The sequence below is a fragment of the Zea mays genome, chromosome 6 (genome assembly GCF_902167145.1).
Source record: "Zea mays cultivar B73 chromosome 6, Zm-B73-REFERENCE-NAM-5.0, whole genome shotgun sequence".
NCBI classification, from domain to species: Eukaryota; Viridiplantae; Streptophyta; class Magnoliopsida; order Poales; family Poaceae; genus Zea; species Zea mays.
The window spans coordinates 151,119,338-151,136,650 of NC_050101.1; the positions used below are offsets into that span (position 1 = coordinate 151,119,338).

Here is a 17,313-nt window from a genome sequence, read left to right on the forward strand (position 1 = left end):
GCTGAAATCAAGTTGAACTTTTCTGAAGGTAAGTTCAGTTGCTTTTCAATACGAAGAATCTCCGTCTCACAAACCTAACATCAGTCGAACCCACAAAGTGTCCAAAGGAATTTAGTTTTCAAAATAGCTTTTAAATTTAGAGGCTTCAGCAATAGCAAACACCATTACCTGTGCGAAAACTACTGAGGAAGAAATAAATACTGCGACTCAAGAAATATAGAAAGTTTTGCATGATCATCGCATGGAATCTTTTCAAACCACCACATGATGTATTTCCTTTGGCCTTGATACTTCCTTTTTCCTTTCAATAAAGTTGATACTTCTTTTATCTTTACAAAACTGAATATACACTATGAGCAAACTTTTTTAGAAACTTTATTTGTATTGTCATTTAATCACTAAAACTTTCAATTGGGGTTTATTGCACTTGTAAGTTTTAATTGTGTATGATGGTGAATTGGGAAGAAATTTGATTAATTATATTATTGAATTGTTGAAAAAAGATGTCTTATCCGACGGATATCCGAAACTCGTGCAAAATTCGATGGGCATGGGTATGAATATAAAGTTCTACCCACGGGTAGACCTAATAATGGGTCACCCGACCCGACCAAGCCGACCCAACCAATGCAACGGGCGAGTACAAACCATAATTTTTGACCCATAATAATTCACGGGCCGGCTACGGACCGCGATTTTGACTCAAAACCCAGCCCAAAAAAACCCGACCCAACCAGAAAAAAAAACCAGAGCGACACGTTAAACAGGGAGTTACGGACCGATCCGACCCAACACTAGGCACAGGCCGTGATAAATGGCCAACGACCCGACCTTAACCCGACCAGCACGATGCTTGAACATGTCTACCGCAAATATAGTCGTGAACGGATACTGGTTACGGCCATAGATAATCCGATCCATTGTCATACCTACCCACCTATCGGCCGACGTTTGTTGTTGTGGCCACCGCAGTCAGTACCGAACACCGGCCATGCCATACAAGCAACCGATAAGGACCAGCACTGGACCTAACCTAAAGCTCTCAGCTTGATCGACGGTCACATAGCGTGTGATGATTATGAGACACCTAAGATATTTTATCAATCGGAAAGTGCTGTGAACAGTTGCACTTGTCCATTTACCTATTTCGAATCATAGTGCAACTCAAATTACTTACTCACTCCGTCCTAAAATAGAGTTCGTTTTGAACTAATCACATATTTATTAAGTAACATATAAATATAGTTTTTATGTATGTCAATATTCATTATCATTTGGATAAATTAAGTAACATATAAATATAGTTTCCATGTATATATATATTCATTATCATTTGGATGAATCTGAACAGAAAAGTGGGATAAAAAAATTATATTTTAGGAAAGAGAGAGTATCTGTCACCAAATATAGATTTTTTATTATTCTAAACCACACCATCTAATGTTTGACCACAATTATATTTATAATACCGCATAAAATTTATTAGGTATATTATGAAATATATATATAAGACTTACATTTTTATATGGTTGCTCTTTTCTATAAACTTGTCAAACTTAGAGGGTTTGACCTCTGATAAGGACAGAGGGAGTACTTCTCATGGGTAGAATCGAAACAATTCATGCAGAAAATATGAATCTAAAGCAAAGCACAATAAAAATTATGGGATTCTTTTGTCTCAAACTTAATTCAGAACAGCTTAGTCCCTGGCAGATTTCATCACAAGTGCACTAAGCAATACTTGCTACCGTTCATCACAAGTAACCCGCATGCAGAGAAGGTTGATTGAATTTTCCACGCTCATCCTTTAGCATTCCATGACAATCTGTACCTTCTCGATCTCCATCAGTCCCACAAGGTGTGTGGTTGGCAGCAGGAGGCGAAGCAGTGGGAGCATAGATACACCGGCAGGGACTCTCGGTCTGACCTTCTCAACTGCAGAAGCCACAACATGGGCAGGTGGTATATTGTACCATTGGAGGTACCACGAGAGAACCACCACGTCGTTTTGTGTGTCAGGCCATGTGCCCGTGCTCAAGTATCGGTGGAGGTTGTCCTTGAGGTTTGGCAGCTCCGCAAAGATGTCTCCCACTCGCTTCATAAGTGACTCCAAGAATGTCGAATGAATAATTCCTCCATTTGTGATTCTAGAATCAACTAATGCTTCGTTGTAGGCCAAAGCGACCTGCACATGGGAAGAATAATAAGAACATCAAAACCCGGAAAGAATCATAGGAACATCCACATGCAGGGATGATGGAACTTCTTTAAAAACGCAATATGGTCACCCAAATAATAAAAAAATAAACTAGTTCACTTCTGGCGTTAGGCCTGAAATAAGTTTTTGAACGGAGAATGAAACGAATCCGAACTGGTAATAAAGAGCAACATGTCACAGAATAGAGTGCTCCATTCCAACCTTCAAGTTGGGAAGGAAAAGGGAATTATAAAAAGGAAAATTCCCAGTCTTCAAATGCTCCCACATTAACTCTATTGTTGTGTAAAAACTGATATAGGCCTGGAAGAGAAACATGATAGTCATTAAATGGAAGTTAGTTGATAAGAACTGAGCAGCAAAAAATGATATAGATGTCTACAGTAAGAAACCTGTAACAGTGATGGTCTATCTTTGCTCATACATTCATATAGCACTTGAGAACAGAACTCCTGAAAATTGCTATTGCATCTGCAGTTAGAAGACAACAACATTAGGGGGGCAGATGGCTGAATTACATGCGAAACATGTGCTTATTATCCAGGCAACACTCTTCTGCAGATATAAGGAAATAGTAAGAAAAAAAACTTGCCTGCTCTTCCATGACACGGAGCAGAGTTTTGCAAAAGCAATCAAGCTTGGATTGGCCGAGAAAGTGCTTACTAGCTGATCAACTCTGAAGTAGCTACCATTAGTGCTGTTTGGTTGATTACTGCAACTAGCAGATGGTGCATCACAGACCTGAAGTTTCATGTAAGAAAAGTAAAATTAGAAGTCAATATAACACATAGTCAATAAACTAAGATATAACAACAGTTGTAAAAAAACATAAACCTCATGCATTGCCCGTGAAATTAACGATTGACATCCAATTGGATCGTCAGAGTAGGAGCAAGATCCAACTTTTCGCTTTATGTAGAGTACTCCCCCATTGAATGGATTTGTCTTGTCTCCAGATCTCCACCATGGCTTGTCTATTTGAGAATTATGATAAGAATATAATGCAACTTTTTTTGACAAGTTGTGAAGTATTCAGGATAAGTACTATACCTTCAGGTGCAAGTTTTATCACCTGAGGCCAATATCTAGGCCCACAAACTCGAATGCTTTTAAGCTGCAATAGAATTAGCCTTTTAAATTGAGCAGTTTATCGGCTGTTCCACCTGGTTTAAACCTATGCACTTTCCACATACTTCCCAAAATTCTAAAAAAATAGAAATGGGGGAGATTACATGTGATCCCACATAATTCATGATCAAAGTTGACTACGTAAAACACTAGGAACTCTTTAGTTTTTTAGGCCCCGTTTGGTTTGAGGGACTAAAGATTAGTCCCTTCATTTTAGTCATATTTAGTCTCTAAATTGCCAAACGGCGGGACTAAAACATGGACTAAATTGTTTTAGTCTCTAGTCCCTCAAAGGGTGACTAAAGGGGACTAAACCATATAAATTCCACATTTTGCCCCTCCTTTATTTCAGTTGCACTAATGACGGAAGAATGCTAAGGGTTATGACTCATTTAATGCATTTCAATACTTTTAGTCCCTAGAACCAAACAAGGTAGGGACTAAACTTTAGTCTCTTAACTAAACTTTAGTCCCTGGACTAAAGTAACCAAACATGCTCTTAATCAAATGACAAGGAACTTTTAGCAATACTCTCCTTCATGAAATTTTGCAATATACATTTCCATACTAATACCCTCTTCGAAAATTGTGGTTTAGTGCACTAAGTACATTGGTTTGTATGATAGATACATTTTAAATCTGTATATCATCAACAAATTTTCTTTCCTACATTACACTTGCATGTTCTTGTAGGGCAGATCCATTGAATCAGCTCCTTATACATCAAAAAACTTTAGAAAATTAAAAATCAATATCAAACTAGTTTTAGCCCCAAAAAACTTCAGAAACATCCAATCTATAAAAAATCCCTACTTTCCTTGGTTCTTCAGCATCTCATTTCCAATCATCACAAACGAACAAGGCAGAACACCTTGCACATTTGGCACACCTCATCTCTCTTGAGGTTACATTTCTGAGCCAAGGAGGTGAGCAATTTGTCCATCGAAATAATTGTACTTGACCCCAAAAATAACTAGACCAACCTAGGAGGAACTAGGTAGAATTTTAACCTTGTCGAGGATTTGAACCTGGGTGGTCTGGGTATACATCCAGGTCCTCGGCCATCTTAGCTAGCTAAGCTTCCTATACTTGTCTTGACAAGAGAGAGAGAGAGAGCAGAAACATAACAAAAATCTAATGCCAAGTTATTGTGCTCATCCTCGACTAGGGTGTTGGTGAATGGAGAACCCGGAAAGCTTATTTGCCACCAAAGAGGATTAAGGCAGAGGTATCCTTTATCTCCTATGTTGTTCATCTTAGTTATGGATGTTTTGAATTCACTTTTCTCGCGGGCTAGCGATATGGGCCTGCTGCAGCCTCTTTTGAGAAACAGAAATGGGCAAAGGGTCTCCCTTTATGCAGATGACGTAGTGCTGTTCATGCAGCCAAGAGATGAGGTAGTGTTTGTGGTGAAAGAAATCCTTAGAATTTTTGGAGAAGCTTCGGGATTGGTCACAAACTTGAGCAAGTGCAGTATGACTCCTATTCAGTGTGACGATCCAGAGCTGGTGGAGATTAGGAGCATTTTTCCTTGCAAGGTTATGCCTTTTCCCTGTAAGTATTTGGGTTTGCCTCTGTCAATTAGGAAACTTCCCAGATCCTCCTTCCATGAGCTCATTGATAAAATTGCTGACAAGCTTCCGGGTTGGAAGGCTGCTATTATTAGCCCGACTCGAAGAGCTATTTTGATTAAGTCGGTTCTGACTGCAATCCCTATTTATCATTTGATTGCCCTTAATTGCCCCAAATGGGTAATTAGAGCTATAGACAAGATTCGCAGGGGGTTTTTATGGAAGGGAAGGACAGATGTTAGAGGAGGCCATTGTGTTGTTGGTTGGTCCAAGGTTTGTAGACCTATCAATAGGGGGGGGCTGGGAATCCACAATTTGGATGTGCTAGGCTGGTCTCTGAATATGCGTTAGTTGTGGCTTAAAAAGACCCAGCCTGAACGGTCATGGTCAGAATTTGACTTTCAGGTGCATCCAAATGCAGCAGCACTTTTCTCAGTCTCTATTTGCTCTTTTGTGGGAGATAGCCAGAATACGTTGTTTTGGACTGATAGATGGTTACATGGAAAATCTGTGGGTGAGCTTGCTCCAGCTCTCCTGAGTCGCATCCCCATGAAAATTCAGAAGATCAGAACTGTGTACGAGGCTTTGCTGAATAATAGATGGGTGTCGGACCTTACTGGTAGTTTGTCGGCCGATGTTCTTATGGGCTTCTTTTGTATATGGGATGTCACTCGGAGAATTCATTTGCAACCTAATTTCAGATCAGCATAGATGGCTGCCAACGGCCAATGGGCAGTATTCATCTAAGTCAGCTTATGATCGCTACTTAGCTGGTTCCGTTTATTTTGAACCGTCCGAGCGAATCTGGAGGACCTGGGCACCTCAGAAATGCAAATTCCTAATCTGGCTAGCATCCCTTAACAAGTGTTGGACTGCGGATAGACTGGCTCGTAGGGGATTGGACCATCCTGATAAATGTCTTCTATGTGATCAGCAAGAGGAAACAGCACAACACATTCTGGTGGCTTGCGTTTTTGCTAGAGACATTTGGGCCCAGATTTTGAACAAGGTGGGATTGCTGCCTTTGGCTCCAGAAATAACAGATGTGGTTTTCCAAGATTGGTGGAGGAAGGCTGAGCAGAAAGTGCCAAATAGTCAGAGAAAGGGATTTAATTCCCTAGTTATCTTGGTGTCTTGGCGGTTTTGGAAACAAAGGAATGCTTGCGTGTTTGATGGGGTACTCCCGAGTATCCGCAACATTTTGCAAGAGATTCATGAGGATGTTAAGCTTTGGGGAATGGCAGGAGCAAAAGATATTAGACAGTTATGGACTTATGGCCTTAATTTAGATGGTGTGGTGGGGGGTTGTCCCCTCCCCCCCTTCCCTCTTGTTTCTAGTTTCTTTTATTTTTCTTCTTCTCTTTTTTTCTTTTCTTTTTTCTTTTTTGGTCCCCCTCTTCTCGTTTGCTGCCTTCTCGGGCACTTTGTTTTCTTGGTCCACTTGGGACCTTTCTTTCCTCGTAATATAATGACGCGCAGTTCTCCTGCGTGTTCGAGAAAACAGCTATACAGGAACTTATCCTGGGTATGCCATTACTTCAGAAAAAAATGAATTGGTGAAAAAGTCAGTAACTTCAGTGCACCTTGTTAGAGCATTGTGTTAAATGATAAACATATGATGTACATGTTTAAAGTTTAATGTTTGTTTAGGACACTGTTTGACCAGTAAGTAAGCATAAATCGAATCAACCATACATACCACTGAGCGTTCTGGCAGAAGACAAGGTGTCACCTCACAATAGTTGGTCTCATCATAATAATCCGTTTCAGCAACTGTCACTTCCAATGGACAATACACTGGAAGTTCTGTGTCAATGTCCACTGTCTGAATCCATCGAGGCTCTGTAGCTATTACATATAGGTGCCTGAATGCCTACTTCCAGTGACAAACAGACTTAAATTTGTTTGCAACAAACAAAGCTATGATATATAGTGAAGGTGAGAGCTCAGGGAGACATGGAAGTAAGGGAATAACCTGGAGATGGCAGCGATTGTCATTTGGTCCAGTGGGTAAACGTGGGTAAAGTGAGATTAGTAATGCAGCAATTGCACTATTCTGAGTTGAAAATGTGTGTGTCCCACCTCCAAGGAATAAGAATCCTATTGCCAAGCTTACCTACATTGTGATAAACAAGATCAGTCTATTTTCTCACATAGTAAGCTACTAAAATGTCAAAGCGCGGTTCAAGAAAATCAAGTGAAAACACCAGCTAATCCCAAGAATTTTCCACCATCTATTTGTTTTTTTATCTTTCATTGAGTTTTTTTATCCAAACACGTAGGAGAGTTGTGCATCAATATATTAAGAAGATGGAGCGAAAGGGCCTCTAGAGTAATGATTAAGGCTTACGAGTAGCACCTCTAGGTCCCGGGTGCGATCCCCCTCGAGGGCAAATTTCTGGCTTGGTTAAAAAAATCCCCTCGTTGGGCCGTTGCAGAGTGGGCGGTGACGGCCCGCTAGTGATAGGGGGCAGGGTTCGGGGTTTTCTCGGCCGAGACCATGTTTCAGTCTCTTCTTAATACAATACCGGGAGGGCGGTCTTTCCCTACACGATCGAGTTTTTTTATTATTAAGAAGATGGAGTCTAAGACTCCTACAAGCCTAATAGATCAAGAGTTATTACAACTTTTATTATGGCGGCAGCTATCGTTGTTTTTGTTAAGGCCCATATTGGCCCATATACCTATCTATATATATGAGAGAGTCATCAGGGAAACCATCATCTATCTCGATCTCCTGGTACGTAACTTACGTAACATGGTATCAAAGAGCTAATTCGATCCGGTTTATTAGCGCCCTCCTTTTTTTGGCCGTCGTCGCAGCTCGCCCATGCCACCGATCGCGGCTCCTCGTCGGGTGCCGTCGCGCCTCCACCTTTAGGCCGCCATCGTGGTTTTCCTCTTCACTCGGCCGTCATCGCAGCCTACCACGTCCTCCACCGGCAGATTATCTCAGGTGGCGCGCGTCTCCACCGGTGGCCAGACCCTTTCCGCTCGGACCGTCCTGCCTCGGCTATCTCTTCTCTGCACGACATTTGTCCCACCCTGGTTGTCTCCTCTCACAGGCGGTCGGACTAGACGCCCAGGCCCGCAGGCTCTTCTCCGCCCAAATTTCGCGCCCAGGCCTCTGCTCCGCCTGAATCTCACGTCCCGGCCTCTGCTCTGCCCGGATCTCGCGCTCAGGCCCGCAGGCTCTGCGTCGTCACATCGTCCAGTCGAGGCCTTCTTCATCGTCGGTCAAGATCCACCGATGGCTCCTGTCTACATCAAGCTAGTTGGCCCCTCTCTGCATCAAGTCTGCTCCTCTGGTCAGTTTGGATACTGCTGGGTTTTCCTTCCTTACAATTTTGATTGGAACAACCTTCAGTGCTAGTATACCATGTCGCAAACTATTGCAATTATTATCAACATAATTTTGGATGGTCAAAATTACTGTGAATGGTCCTTCTATGTAGAAACTGCTTTGCGAGGTCATGGTCTTGCTTTTCATTTGATTGATGATCCACCTGCGCCTACTGCATATTACAGTAATGCTTTTGAAATCAAGACTTGGACAATTAATGATGGAAAAGTGATGGCTGCTATTGTTAACAGTGTCATGCCATCCATGATTATGAGTCTTTCTTCATTAAAGACTGCAAAAGCTATGTGGTTTTATTTACAGAAACGTTATGTTCAAGGTAGTGGTGCTCTTCTTCATACTCTTATATAGAAAATACATTTGATAGAGCGGCATGATCTATCCATCGATGAGTATTATTCAGCTTTTGATCGCCTGATGGGTCCTTTGATGTCTATGGTTCCTTCATGCATGCTTTTTTCTCGAAAGCGCAGGAGAGCTGCGCGAAAATATATTAAGAAGGGGAAAAAAGGTCCAAAAAGGACCCCAAGATACAGATAAGGCCGCCCTACGGCGGCCAATAACAAGCATAAATGAAACCATCCATGACAAAAAACACTGCTACCAAAACAGCACTACAGCTATCTAGCTAACAGGTAGATCTGGGATGGGGGCAGTAAGCAAGGACAGCTTCTTTGCACCAGCCATAACCCAAAGATCAATCTCCAAACCAATGCTTCTAATAGCAGCAGCCACACTAGGACTCTTATTGTCAAAAACGCAGCCATTGCGATGTTTCCAAAGGGTCCAAACACCAAGAATGACAAGAGAATTAAGACCATTTCTTGCAACCCCAGGAATCTTGGTGCTCAAGTCTTGCCACCAATCCATAAAAACCCCTTCACAGGACTGATGGGCCAAGTGTTGTAGATTTACAAGAAGAAGCAGCTTGAACCAAAATTCTCTAGCAAAAACGCAGCCCAGCAGCATATGATTTAAGGTTTCCTGATCCTGATCACATAATGGACATCTCTCCGGATGATCCATACCTCTTTTTTGCAACCTATCAGCTGTCCACACCTTCTTATGAGCGACCAACCACATGAAAAACTTAGATTTCGGAGCAGCCCAAGTCTTCCAAATTATATGAAAAGGCTCAAACTCAATTGACCCAATAAAGAAACCCCTATAAGCTTCCTTCATGCATGCTGATGAGTGCACTACACATAAGTTCATTGAAAAATTCTTCACATACAGATTTGTTATGGGTCTCAGGCCAGATTTTGAGGCTATTCGTACCAGATTGCTTCATGGGTCTGCAAGTCTGACTATGACAGAGGCTTTAATTGATTTGCTTGCTGAGGAGACTCGTCTCTCATTTATGTCTGTCTCTCATACTCATGTGTCCCATAATGTGTTGGCATCTTCTCACACAGCTTCTCACAAGTCTGGTGGAAAAGGTGGTTACTTTGAGCCTTGCAAGCATCGCAACAAAGAATACACATCGGTCTAATCAATGTTTTCTTAAGCATCCAGAGAAGTTAGCTATGTTTCGCTCTCGCTGTACTAACCAAGGGTGTGGGCCATCCAAGGGTTCAGTGTCAGTTGCTGCTATCTCTAGTAGTGCTTCTCAGTCCACATGGGTTCTTGATTCTGGTGCCTCATTTCATGTAACTTCAGATCAGTCTCCGTTGGATACATGTGCACCAATCACTAATGGGTCTTCTGTTCAAACGGCTGATGGTAATTCCTGCTCTGTAACTCACAAGGCTCCCTCTGTACCTCCCAGTTTTCTATATCTGATATTTCTTTTGTACCTAAGCTCTCCATGAATTTACTTTCCGTTGGTCCGATTACAAACCACAGCTGTTTTGTTGGTTTTGACAGCTCATCTTGTTTTGTTCAGGATCGTCGCTGCGGGACTGTGATTGGGACTGGCCATCGCCGTAGAGACTCTTCCAGACTCTATACTCTGGACTCTTTACGTCTACCTGATGTCTACACTGTTAGTGTTTCATCTGCTGCGTCCACATCATCTTTTGCTCGATGGCATCATCGTCTTGGTCACTTATGTGGGTCTAGGTTATCTACTCTAGTTCATAAAGGATGTTTAGGTCATACCAACATTGAGTCAAATTTTCATTGTAAGATTTGTAAGCTTGGTAAGAAAATACAACTTCCATATTTATCTAGTGCTTCTTACTCAGCTCGCCCTTTTGATCTTATTCATTCTGATGTATGGGGTCCAGCTCCTTTTCCCACAAAAGGAGGGTCATAAGTACTATGTCATTTTTACAGACGATCATTCCAGATACACTTGGGGTTTTTTCATGAAACATCGTTCTGGGCATATTCTATTTATCAGTCATAAGTACATACTCAGTTCTCTAGCCCAATTAAAAATTTTCACTCTGACTCTGGTGGTGAATACTTGTCTGATAGGTTTCGTCAGTTCTTGACATTCGCGGGTACTCTTGCCAAACTCTCATGTCATGGAGCTCATGCTCAGAATGGTGTGGCTGAACGAAAGCATCGCCATATTATAGAAACAGCTCGCACCCTTCTTATTGCTTCCTTTGTTCCATCTCACTTCTGGGGTGAAGCTGTGTCTACTGCTATTTATCTAATCAACAGACAACCATCAACTAAATTAGCCAACAAATGCCCGGGTGAGGTACTTTTTGGTACTCCTCCTAGCTATGACCATCTTCGAGTTTTTGGCTGCACATGTTATGTTCTGCTAGCACCCCGCGAGCGCACCAAATTAACTGCTCAATCTGTATATTGGCCCATATACCTATCTATATATATGAGAGTCACTAGGGGAAACCATCATCTATTCTCAATCTCCTGGTACGTAACTTACATAACAGTTTTCAAGTCGGACGACTTGGGCGATTAATCGTGATTGGTGCAAACCGACTTGGACGACTAATCGCGATTAGTCGGACGACTAGAAAATAGTGGCGGCTATTGTTGAGAGAGACAGAGAGACGACCAGGGGAATCTGCCCACGACCGAGCAAGAGAGAAGGCTTTTCCTTCTAATTTTCTGCTTGGTTAGATTGATACATCCCATTATATAGTGAGGCTTATTTAACCGCTAAGTAAGAAGCCCTTATCTCTGTTTGACCCTAACACTAACGGACTATACTACCACAAACCAGGACCAACAGGCCCACTACATACACCTAACATTACACGTCTCCTGGACAAGTAGCTCATCCTCGAGCTGCAACCTAGCCAGCTTATAGCAACGAGTCGACTCACCACAAATCTAACACCTAAAAACAAGTCTTTTACATCTCAACTCATTTTGTTATTGTAGGAAGAAGAGATTACGTACAATATTTGGGATTCATTGCATTGAGCCTCTAAGGTGAATATATAGGAGTACATGGCTTGGAGGGCAAGTAGCTTGTTAGACTCCTGTTTAGGGTTAGAATTAGAGTTCCCCTGTAATTACCTTATTACCCCTATTGTAATGGGCTTTGCCCACCTAACTCATCTATATAATGTACTCCCAACCCAGTATTAGGGTTAGGGTTTCACTCCAACATGGTATCGAGACTCTCTCCTCTTTCCTCCCTCTCCCAACAGCGGTCGTCGGCCTCCTCCTTCCCCATGGCTGACCCCTCCTCCTGGGCGGTTGTGGCCGCCGGCAACCCCTCCGTCGCGGCCTCCTCCACCATCTGTGCTCCCCTCCTCTCTCTAGGCGCTCCAGCTTCCGCTCGGGCCCACGTGCCCCCTGCATCCGGCATGTCGTCCGCCGCCACCGCCTCCCCACTGCGAGTGGCGCTCTTCCCCTGCTGGAGGCGGCTGCCCCCGCCTCTCGGCGGTCCATCGCGCCCTCTGCTCCCTACGCGGACGAGCTCCCATCCAGCGCCGCCCAATCCGCCGCCTCCTGCTCTGGCGCCAGCCTCCCTGATGTGCCCATCGACGCGTGGCCCTGCTCCTCTCCTACGTGCACGCCCTCTACTTTCTACGCGTGCGAACTTCCATCTAGCACCTCCCATTCTGCTGCCGCCTGCTCCGATGTTAGCCTCCCTGACGCGGCCACCTGTGAGGCCCTCATCCTCTCCCATGCGCTCTCCCATCCTCCCCGCTGGCGGCCGGCGTCTTGTATCCAACGAACTACTGTCCATCTCCACCTCCCCTCATAGCCGCCATCTCCTAGCCAAACCTCGCAGGCACCGCCACATGGCCCAGATCGATGTCCGCCGGTTCAGCCTTCTTCCACGGCGACCGTGGCACGCCCACCTCATTTCTCCTCGGCGCCGACCAACTTCTTCCCAGCGTCGCCGCCTCGCCGCACTGCATGAATGTGCCTGGTCTGCTCTCTCTGCCTTTCCTGCCGGTCACCAGCGCGTTGGTCCCCCTCCAGCCTGTATGCCCACAACGACCTCCCCAACAACGGTCTCCCTATGGCGACAGACCCTTACCCTATGCCCTAGCCACGCTCCGACCATCCGCTTTCCCCACTGGCGCGTCCTCCCCCCATGCTCTGCCTACTACCACCACCATCACCATTTGGCATCGTCGTCTTGGTCACCCTGGACCTGACATCATGTCCAAGCTCTCAAGTAGCTCAGATATATCTTGTAGCAGGGGCGCCCCTCTGAGAGCCTTTGTCATGCATGTCAGCTTGGTCGCCATTCTTGTCTTCCTTTTTCTATTTCCACGTCCAAAACTACTCAAGTCTTTCATTTTGTTCATTGTGATCTTTGGCCATCTTCCCTCTTCAGCCTCTCTGGTTACAAAAACTATCTGGTCATCCTGGGTGATTTCTCTCATTTTCTCTGGACTTTTCCTCTGCGGCTCAAATCCGACACCTTTCACACCCTCACCCACTTCTTCGCTTGGGTCTCCATCCAATTCCGCACAACCACTAACATGATCTGCTACCTCCTCTTTCAGGCGTCTCTTCATGCCAGCTATTGGGCAGAGGATCTGAACACTACTACTCATCTCCTCAACCGCCTTCCCTCCAAGGCGGAGAATCACCCCACCCCCACTTCGCCCTATATGGCACAACCCCCTCCTATGCCCACCTTCGCGTCTTTTGTTGTGCCTGCAATCCCAATACTTCCGCCACTGCTCAACACAAGCTCTCTTGCAGCTCCACTCGCTGTCATTGACCACAAGGGGTATCGATGCCTTGACTTCCTCACCCACCGCATCATCACCTGTCATCATGTTGTTTTTGATGAGGAGGTTTTCCCCCTTGCTGACTCCTCCCCAACCCGCCCTGATTCCGTCCTAGATGTCGATTATGTCGATGTTCCTCTTTCGATGCCCTCTTTTACGCCGCCCTCGGCCCGTCGCCTTCGACTACGCCTCGCGTGGCCCCTCTGCCTTTGCTTGTTCCTGTGCTGCATGCGCCACGCGCGGCCCCGTCAACCCCACTCGTGCCACGCGCGACCCCCATCGACTCTGCATGCGCCATGCGCGGCCCCGTCACCTGCATCCCACCCGACATGCTTCACCAACCCCGCCCGCATTTACCACCGTCACAGGCGGATCGATCCACCGATCCCCCCGCCCTGCCGGCTCGTTCCTGCTCTGAGCCATCGGTGTACCACCCGTCCGCCATGCAACCCAGCCACGTCCACCAAATGGTGACATGTCGCTTGGTTGGAGTTCTCTGTCCCGTCAATCCATTGGTTCTGACAGCCGACACTGCTCCAGCTGCCTCCCCGGTCCCCTCCTCTGTTCGCGCCGCTCTCGCCGATTCCCACGGGCGCCCCACCATGGAAGAGTATGTGGCTGTGCTGGGTAACCACACTTGGGACCTGGTGCCGCATCCACCAGGCACCAACGTGGTCTGCATGGAAGCTCGCCAGTAAGAAATCCAATAGATGGAGACACCGCACATGCCACCGCACGAGAGGAACCCAAGCACGATAGTTGGTGCCATAAAAATGAGCGAACAATGTGTAATGGGTACACCCCTGTTCGAAGAAGACAAAGATGGCGCCATGGTGGAGCAGCAACAATCGACGGCGAGAGCGCAGAGGAATAAGATAGCTAGGCTCTCTAGATCAGGTTTGTTTTTTGTCTTCTAATCTCTAACAGGTGTAAATGTAATCCGTTTTTAGGGGTGTATGGGTATGTTGTGACTTTTTTATTTTACTGGAATGATACGCTGCTCTTCTGCATGTTCAAGAAAAAAATCAGAGATATTGGCGATACTCACTGCCATCTGCAATCCATAATTCACTTGGCCTTCTGCAGAAATTCTTCCTCTAAGATAGCGCAGTAAGCGGAAAGTCTGCAAATTTCCAGATCCTGCCATTACCTTAACAAAGGAAAATAAGAAATCAAAACACATAGGTGCAGATAACTGTTTAGGACAATGAAAATGGTATAAATAATTAAGACTTGATGAATGTGTACAAACAGCATTTGTAGTGAGTGTACTATGCATAGCCAGCTCATGGGTTAAAACTCACCACTTACAAGTGCAGATAACTGTTTAGGACAATGAAAATGGTATAAATCCTTAAGACTTCACGAATGTGTACAAACATCATCTGTAATAAGTGTACTATGGATAGCCCAGCTCATGGGTTAAAACACACACCTTACCCATCCCAACCCATGGCAAATTAACTCTTTTGTCCACCCCTAGGGTTTGTTTGGTTGCACTCGTATCGACCTCAATCCGCGTGAACTGAGATGGTTAATTTTCACCCCAATCCATCTCATTACACGTGAATTGAGGTGATTACGAGTGCAGCCAAACAAGCCCTCAAAAATTTATTGTTCCAACCCACCAAGTAGTATAACCCACACGTTTACTACTATAATCCATGTGTTTGCAGAAAATATGAGTTTGAATAAAACATGCGAACTCACGTCAAAAGCTGGACCTGAAACTAAAACCCCGCGTTCACACATTAAAACTTTATCAAAATTGACCGAAATTTGCTAGGGAGCTAACTTCATGCCAGTTGGCACTGCATGATTGACATGTCAGCCCCAGATCAAAGCCAAACCCTTGAACTGAAGTGTAGCATGAAGCTACTTTGTGCTGGACGGGACTTTTTGGCTTGGCCCAAGCCCATCACTCTTAGCTTGATGATACAGGATTGCCTCCTTGGCGTGTCTTGAGAGGGGAGTAGAGAAGAAGAGCAGATTGGGGCAGAGAGCGCAGGGGGTAGGAGGGAAGAGGACTGCTCCTATCGGCCAGGGTGGCCGAGGAAGCAGCCCCTGTGCATGGAGTTCTATTTCCTTCCATGATCAAGCCTGGTACAACTTGCTCTCCTTTAGAGCATCTCCAACAAGAGTCTCAAATGGGGTCCTATCTTGAATTGTAGGGCTCGGAGAAGATAAAAAGCCTCCAACAGAGGTTCTATTTTATCAAAATGCATCAAACCAGTTTAGGACTCGAAGGCTAAGGTCCTAAATACAGTACCCGGCCATCGGAGTCCTATCTTTTTCCCGCATCCCTTGAAGTTTCACGTCCACCCGTCAGGTCTGTTTCGCCGTTGGAGTGTGCAGTACTGTGCTGCAGTGCCTGGCATCGGTACTGCATGCATGTAGCTTCCTCCTTTTGTGAATGATCGTTGCGCCTTCCCCATGCTGTGCAGTGCCTGACACCAATGCAGCAGGACACAGATCCTTTTGCACTTTCCTGGCAGCAGACAAATGCAGCAGGACCAGTAGGACAGCAGGAGTGTTTGCCCACTTGCTGCAGGACGATGGATGATGGATCCCTGGCGGCAGGATGGATGCCAGCAAATGCAACGCACATAGTATCATATGATAACCAGAGGCTTGATAGCCCATAGATCAACAGAATCAATGATTATAGGACTCATTGTTGGAACATAAAATTTTGTTGGGCTTTAAAACCATCCAAATAGGGTCCTACTTTAAATTTTAGGACTCAGTTATAGGACTCTCTCTTGGAGATGCTCTTATAGGATAGGACGCCCACTGCTAAATGAAAAGAACAGGAATAGAAACAATCTAAATGATGGAAACAGATATCTCTCTCTATAGAAACCTGACTAATCAAAATCTCCTAGAAATCCTGGTGATTGATGCAAACAGATCAATAAAATCTCCTAGAAATCCTGCTGACCTAATCTCAGTCATCCTGGGCGATTTGTCCCGAGGCGTCTATAACTTAGTAACCAGGATCCCGGATCGAGGAACGGGAACATGGTACACGGTACGCTACTAAAACAAGGTTTTAACACTACGGGAACAAGATTGTTCCCACGTTACCGGAACGAGGAACGTGGCCACGTTCCCAGTTCCCGGTTACTAAGGTCTATAACACTTGATTTGCGACCATCAGTGGACAGGGACAGTCAAATGCAAACCCAGAAAATAAATTGTCTTGAGTCCATCTGAGCTATGGGTTTTATTTCGACAACCAGACTATGTTACAAAGTTTCATGTTCATCCCTTAAAATTTTAGCAAAATTGACTGAAATTTGTTGGAACTCCGCCTATGTTGATTGGAAGACTTCCTTAAGTCGTTTCAACATAGCCGGTCCCAAGCCCGGTAGAGGAGGGTTGTGTTAGGTCCGGCAAACCAACGTAAAAACCAGCCAAATCTTATGGAGATGAAACCACAAAGAAAATCGTTGGGGCGTAACCCTCTTAGCGACGCGCCATATCGGACTTGGTTCTCAATGTTATCAGACTGGTCATTGGGGACTTGGTTCTCAATGTTATCAGCGCGTATGCTCCTTAAGTAGGCCTTAATGAGAACTCAAAGAAAGAGTTCTGAGAAGGCCTGGAGGACATGGTTAGTAGTGTGCCAGTTGGCGAAAAGCTCTTCATAGGAGGAGATCTCAATGGCCATGTGGGTACATCTAGCACCAGTTTCGAGGGCGTGCATGGAGGCTTCGGCTTTGGGACTAGGAATCAAGAAGGAGAGGAAATCCTGATCTTTGCCCTAGCCTATGACATGTTTATAGCAAACACTTCCTTTAGGAAGAGGAAATCCCACCTGGTGACCTTCAGTAGTGGCCAACACACTAGCCAGATTGATTTCGTCCTCTTGAGAAAAGAGGACAGGCATGCCTGCTTAGATTGCAAGGT

At 44.9% G+C, this 17,313-nt stretch overlaps 1 protein-coding gene across 7 annotated transcripts in view; it reads right to left on the reverse strand.

Annotated features, from left to right (window-relative positions):
* Nucleotides 1-1,594: 1,594 nt before the first annotated feature.
* The window catches only part of LOC103631492 (anaphase-promoting complex subunit 1), a 68,349-nt gene continuing 52,630 nt past the window's right edge, over nucleotides 1,595-17,313 (reverse strand). For 2 of the 7 annotated variants that reach the window (XM_020539528.1, XM_020539529.2), the window contains exons 29-37: nucleotides 14,450-14,551; nucleotides 6,890-7,030; nucleotides 6,614-6,787; nucleotides 3,266-3,329; nucleotides 3,050-3,189; nucleotides 2,808-2,956; nucleotides 2,608-2,686; nucleotides 2,420-2,518; nucleotides 1,595-2,185 (exon numbers count right to left, since the gene is read on the reverse strand). In XM_020539528.1, the coding sequence (XP_020395117.1) occupies nucleotides 1,808-2,185; nucleotides 2,420-2,518; nucleotides 2,608-2,686; nucleotides 2,808-2,956; nucleotides 3,050-3,189; nucleotides 3,266-3,329; nucleotides 6,614-6,787; nucleotides 6,890-7,030; nucleotides 14,450-14,551 (1,326 nt within the window). In that variant the 3' untranslated portion in view covers nucleotides 1,595-1,807. The remainder of the gene's footprint in view (nucleotides 2,186-2,419; nucleotides 2,519-2,607; nucleotides 2,687-2,807; nucleotides 2,957-3,049; nucleotides 3,190-3,265; nucleotides 3,330-6,613; nucleotides 6,788-6,889; nucleotides 7,031-14,449; nucleotides 14,552-17,313) is intronic. The other 5 variants (XR_002262879.2, XR_002262878.2, XM_020539531.2 and 2 more) reach the window with 3 other exon arrangements.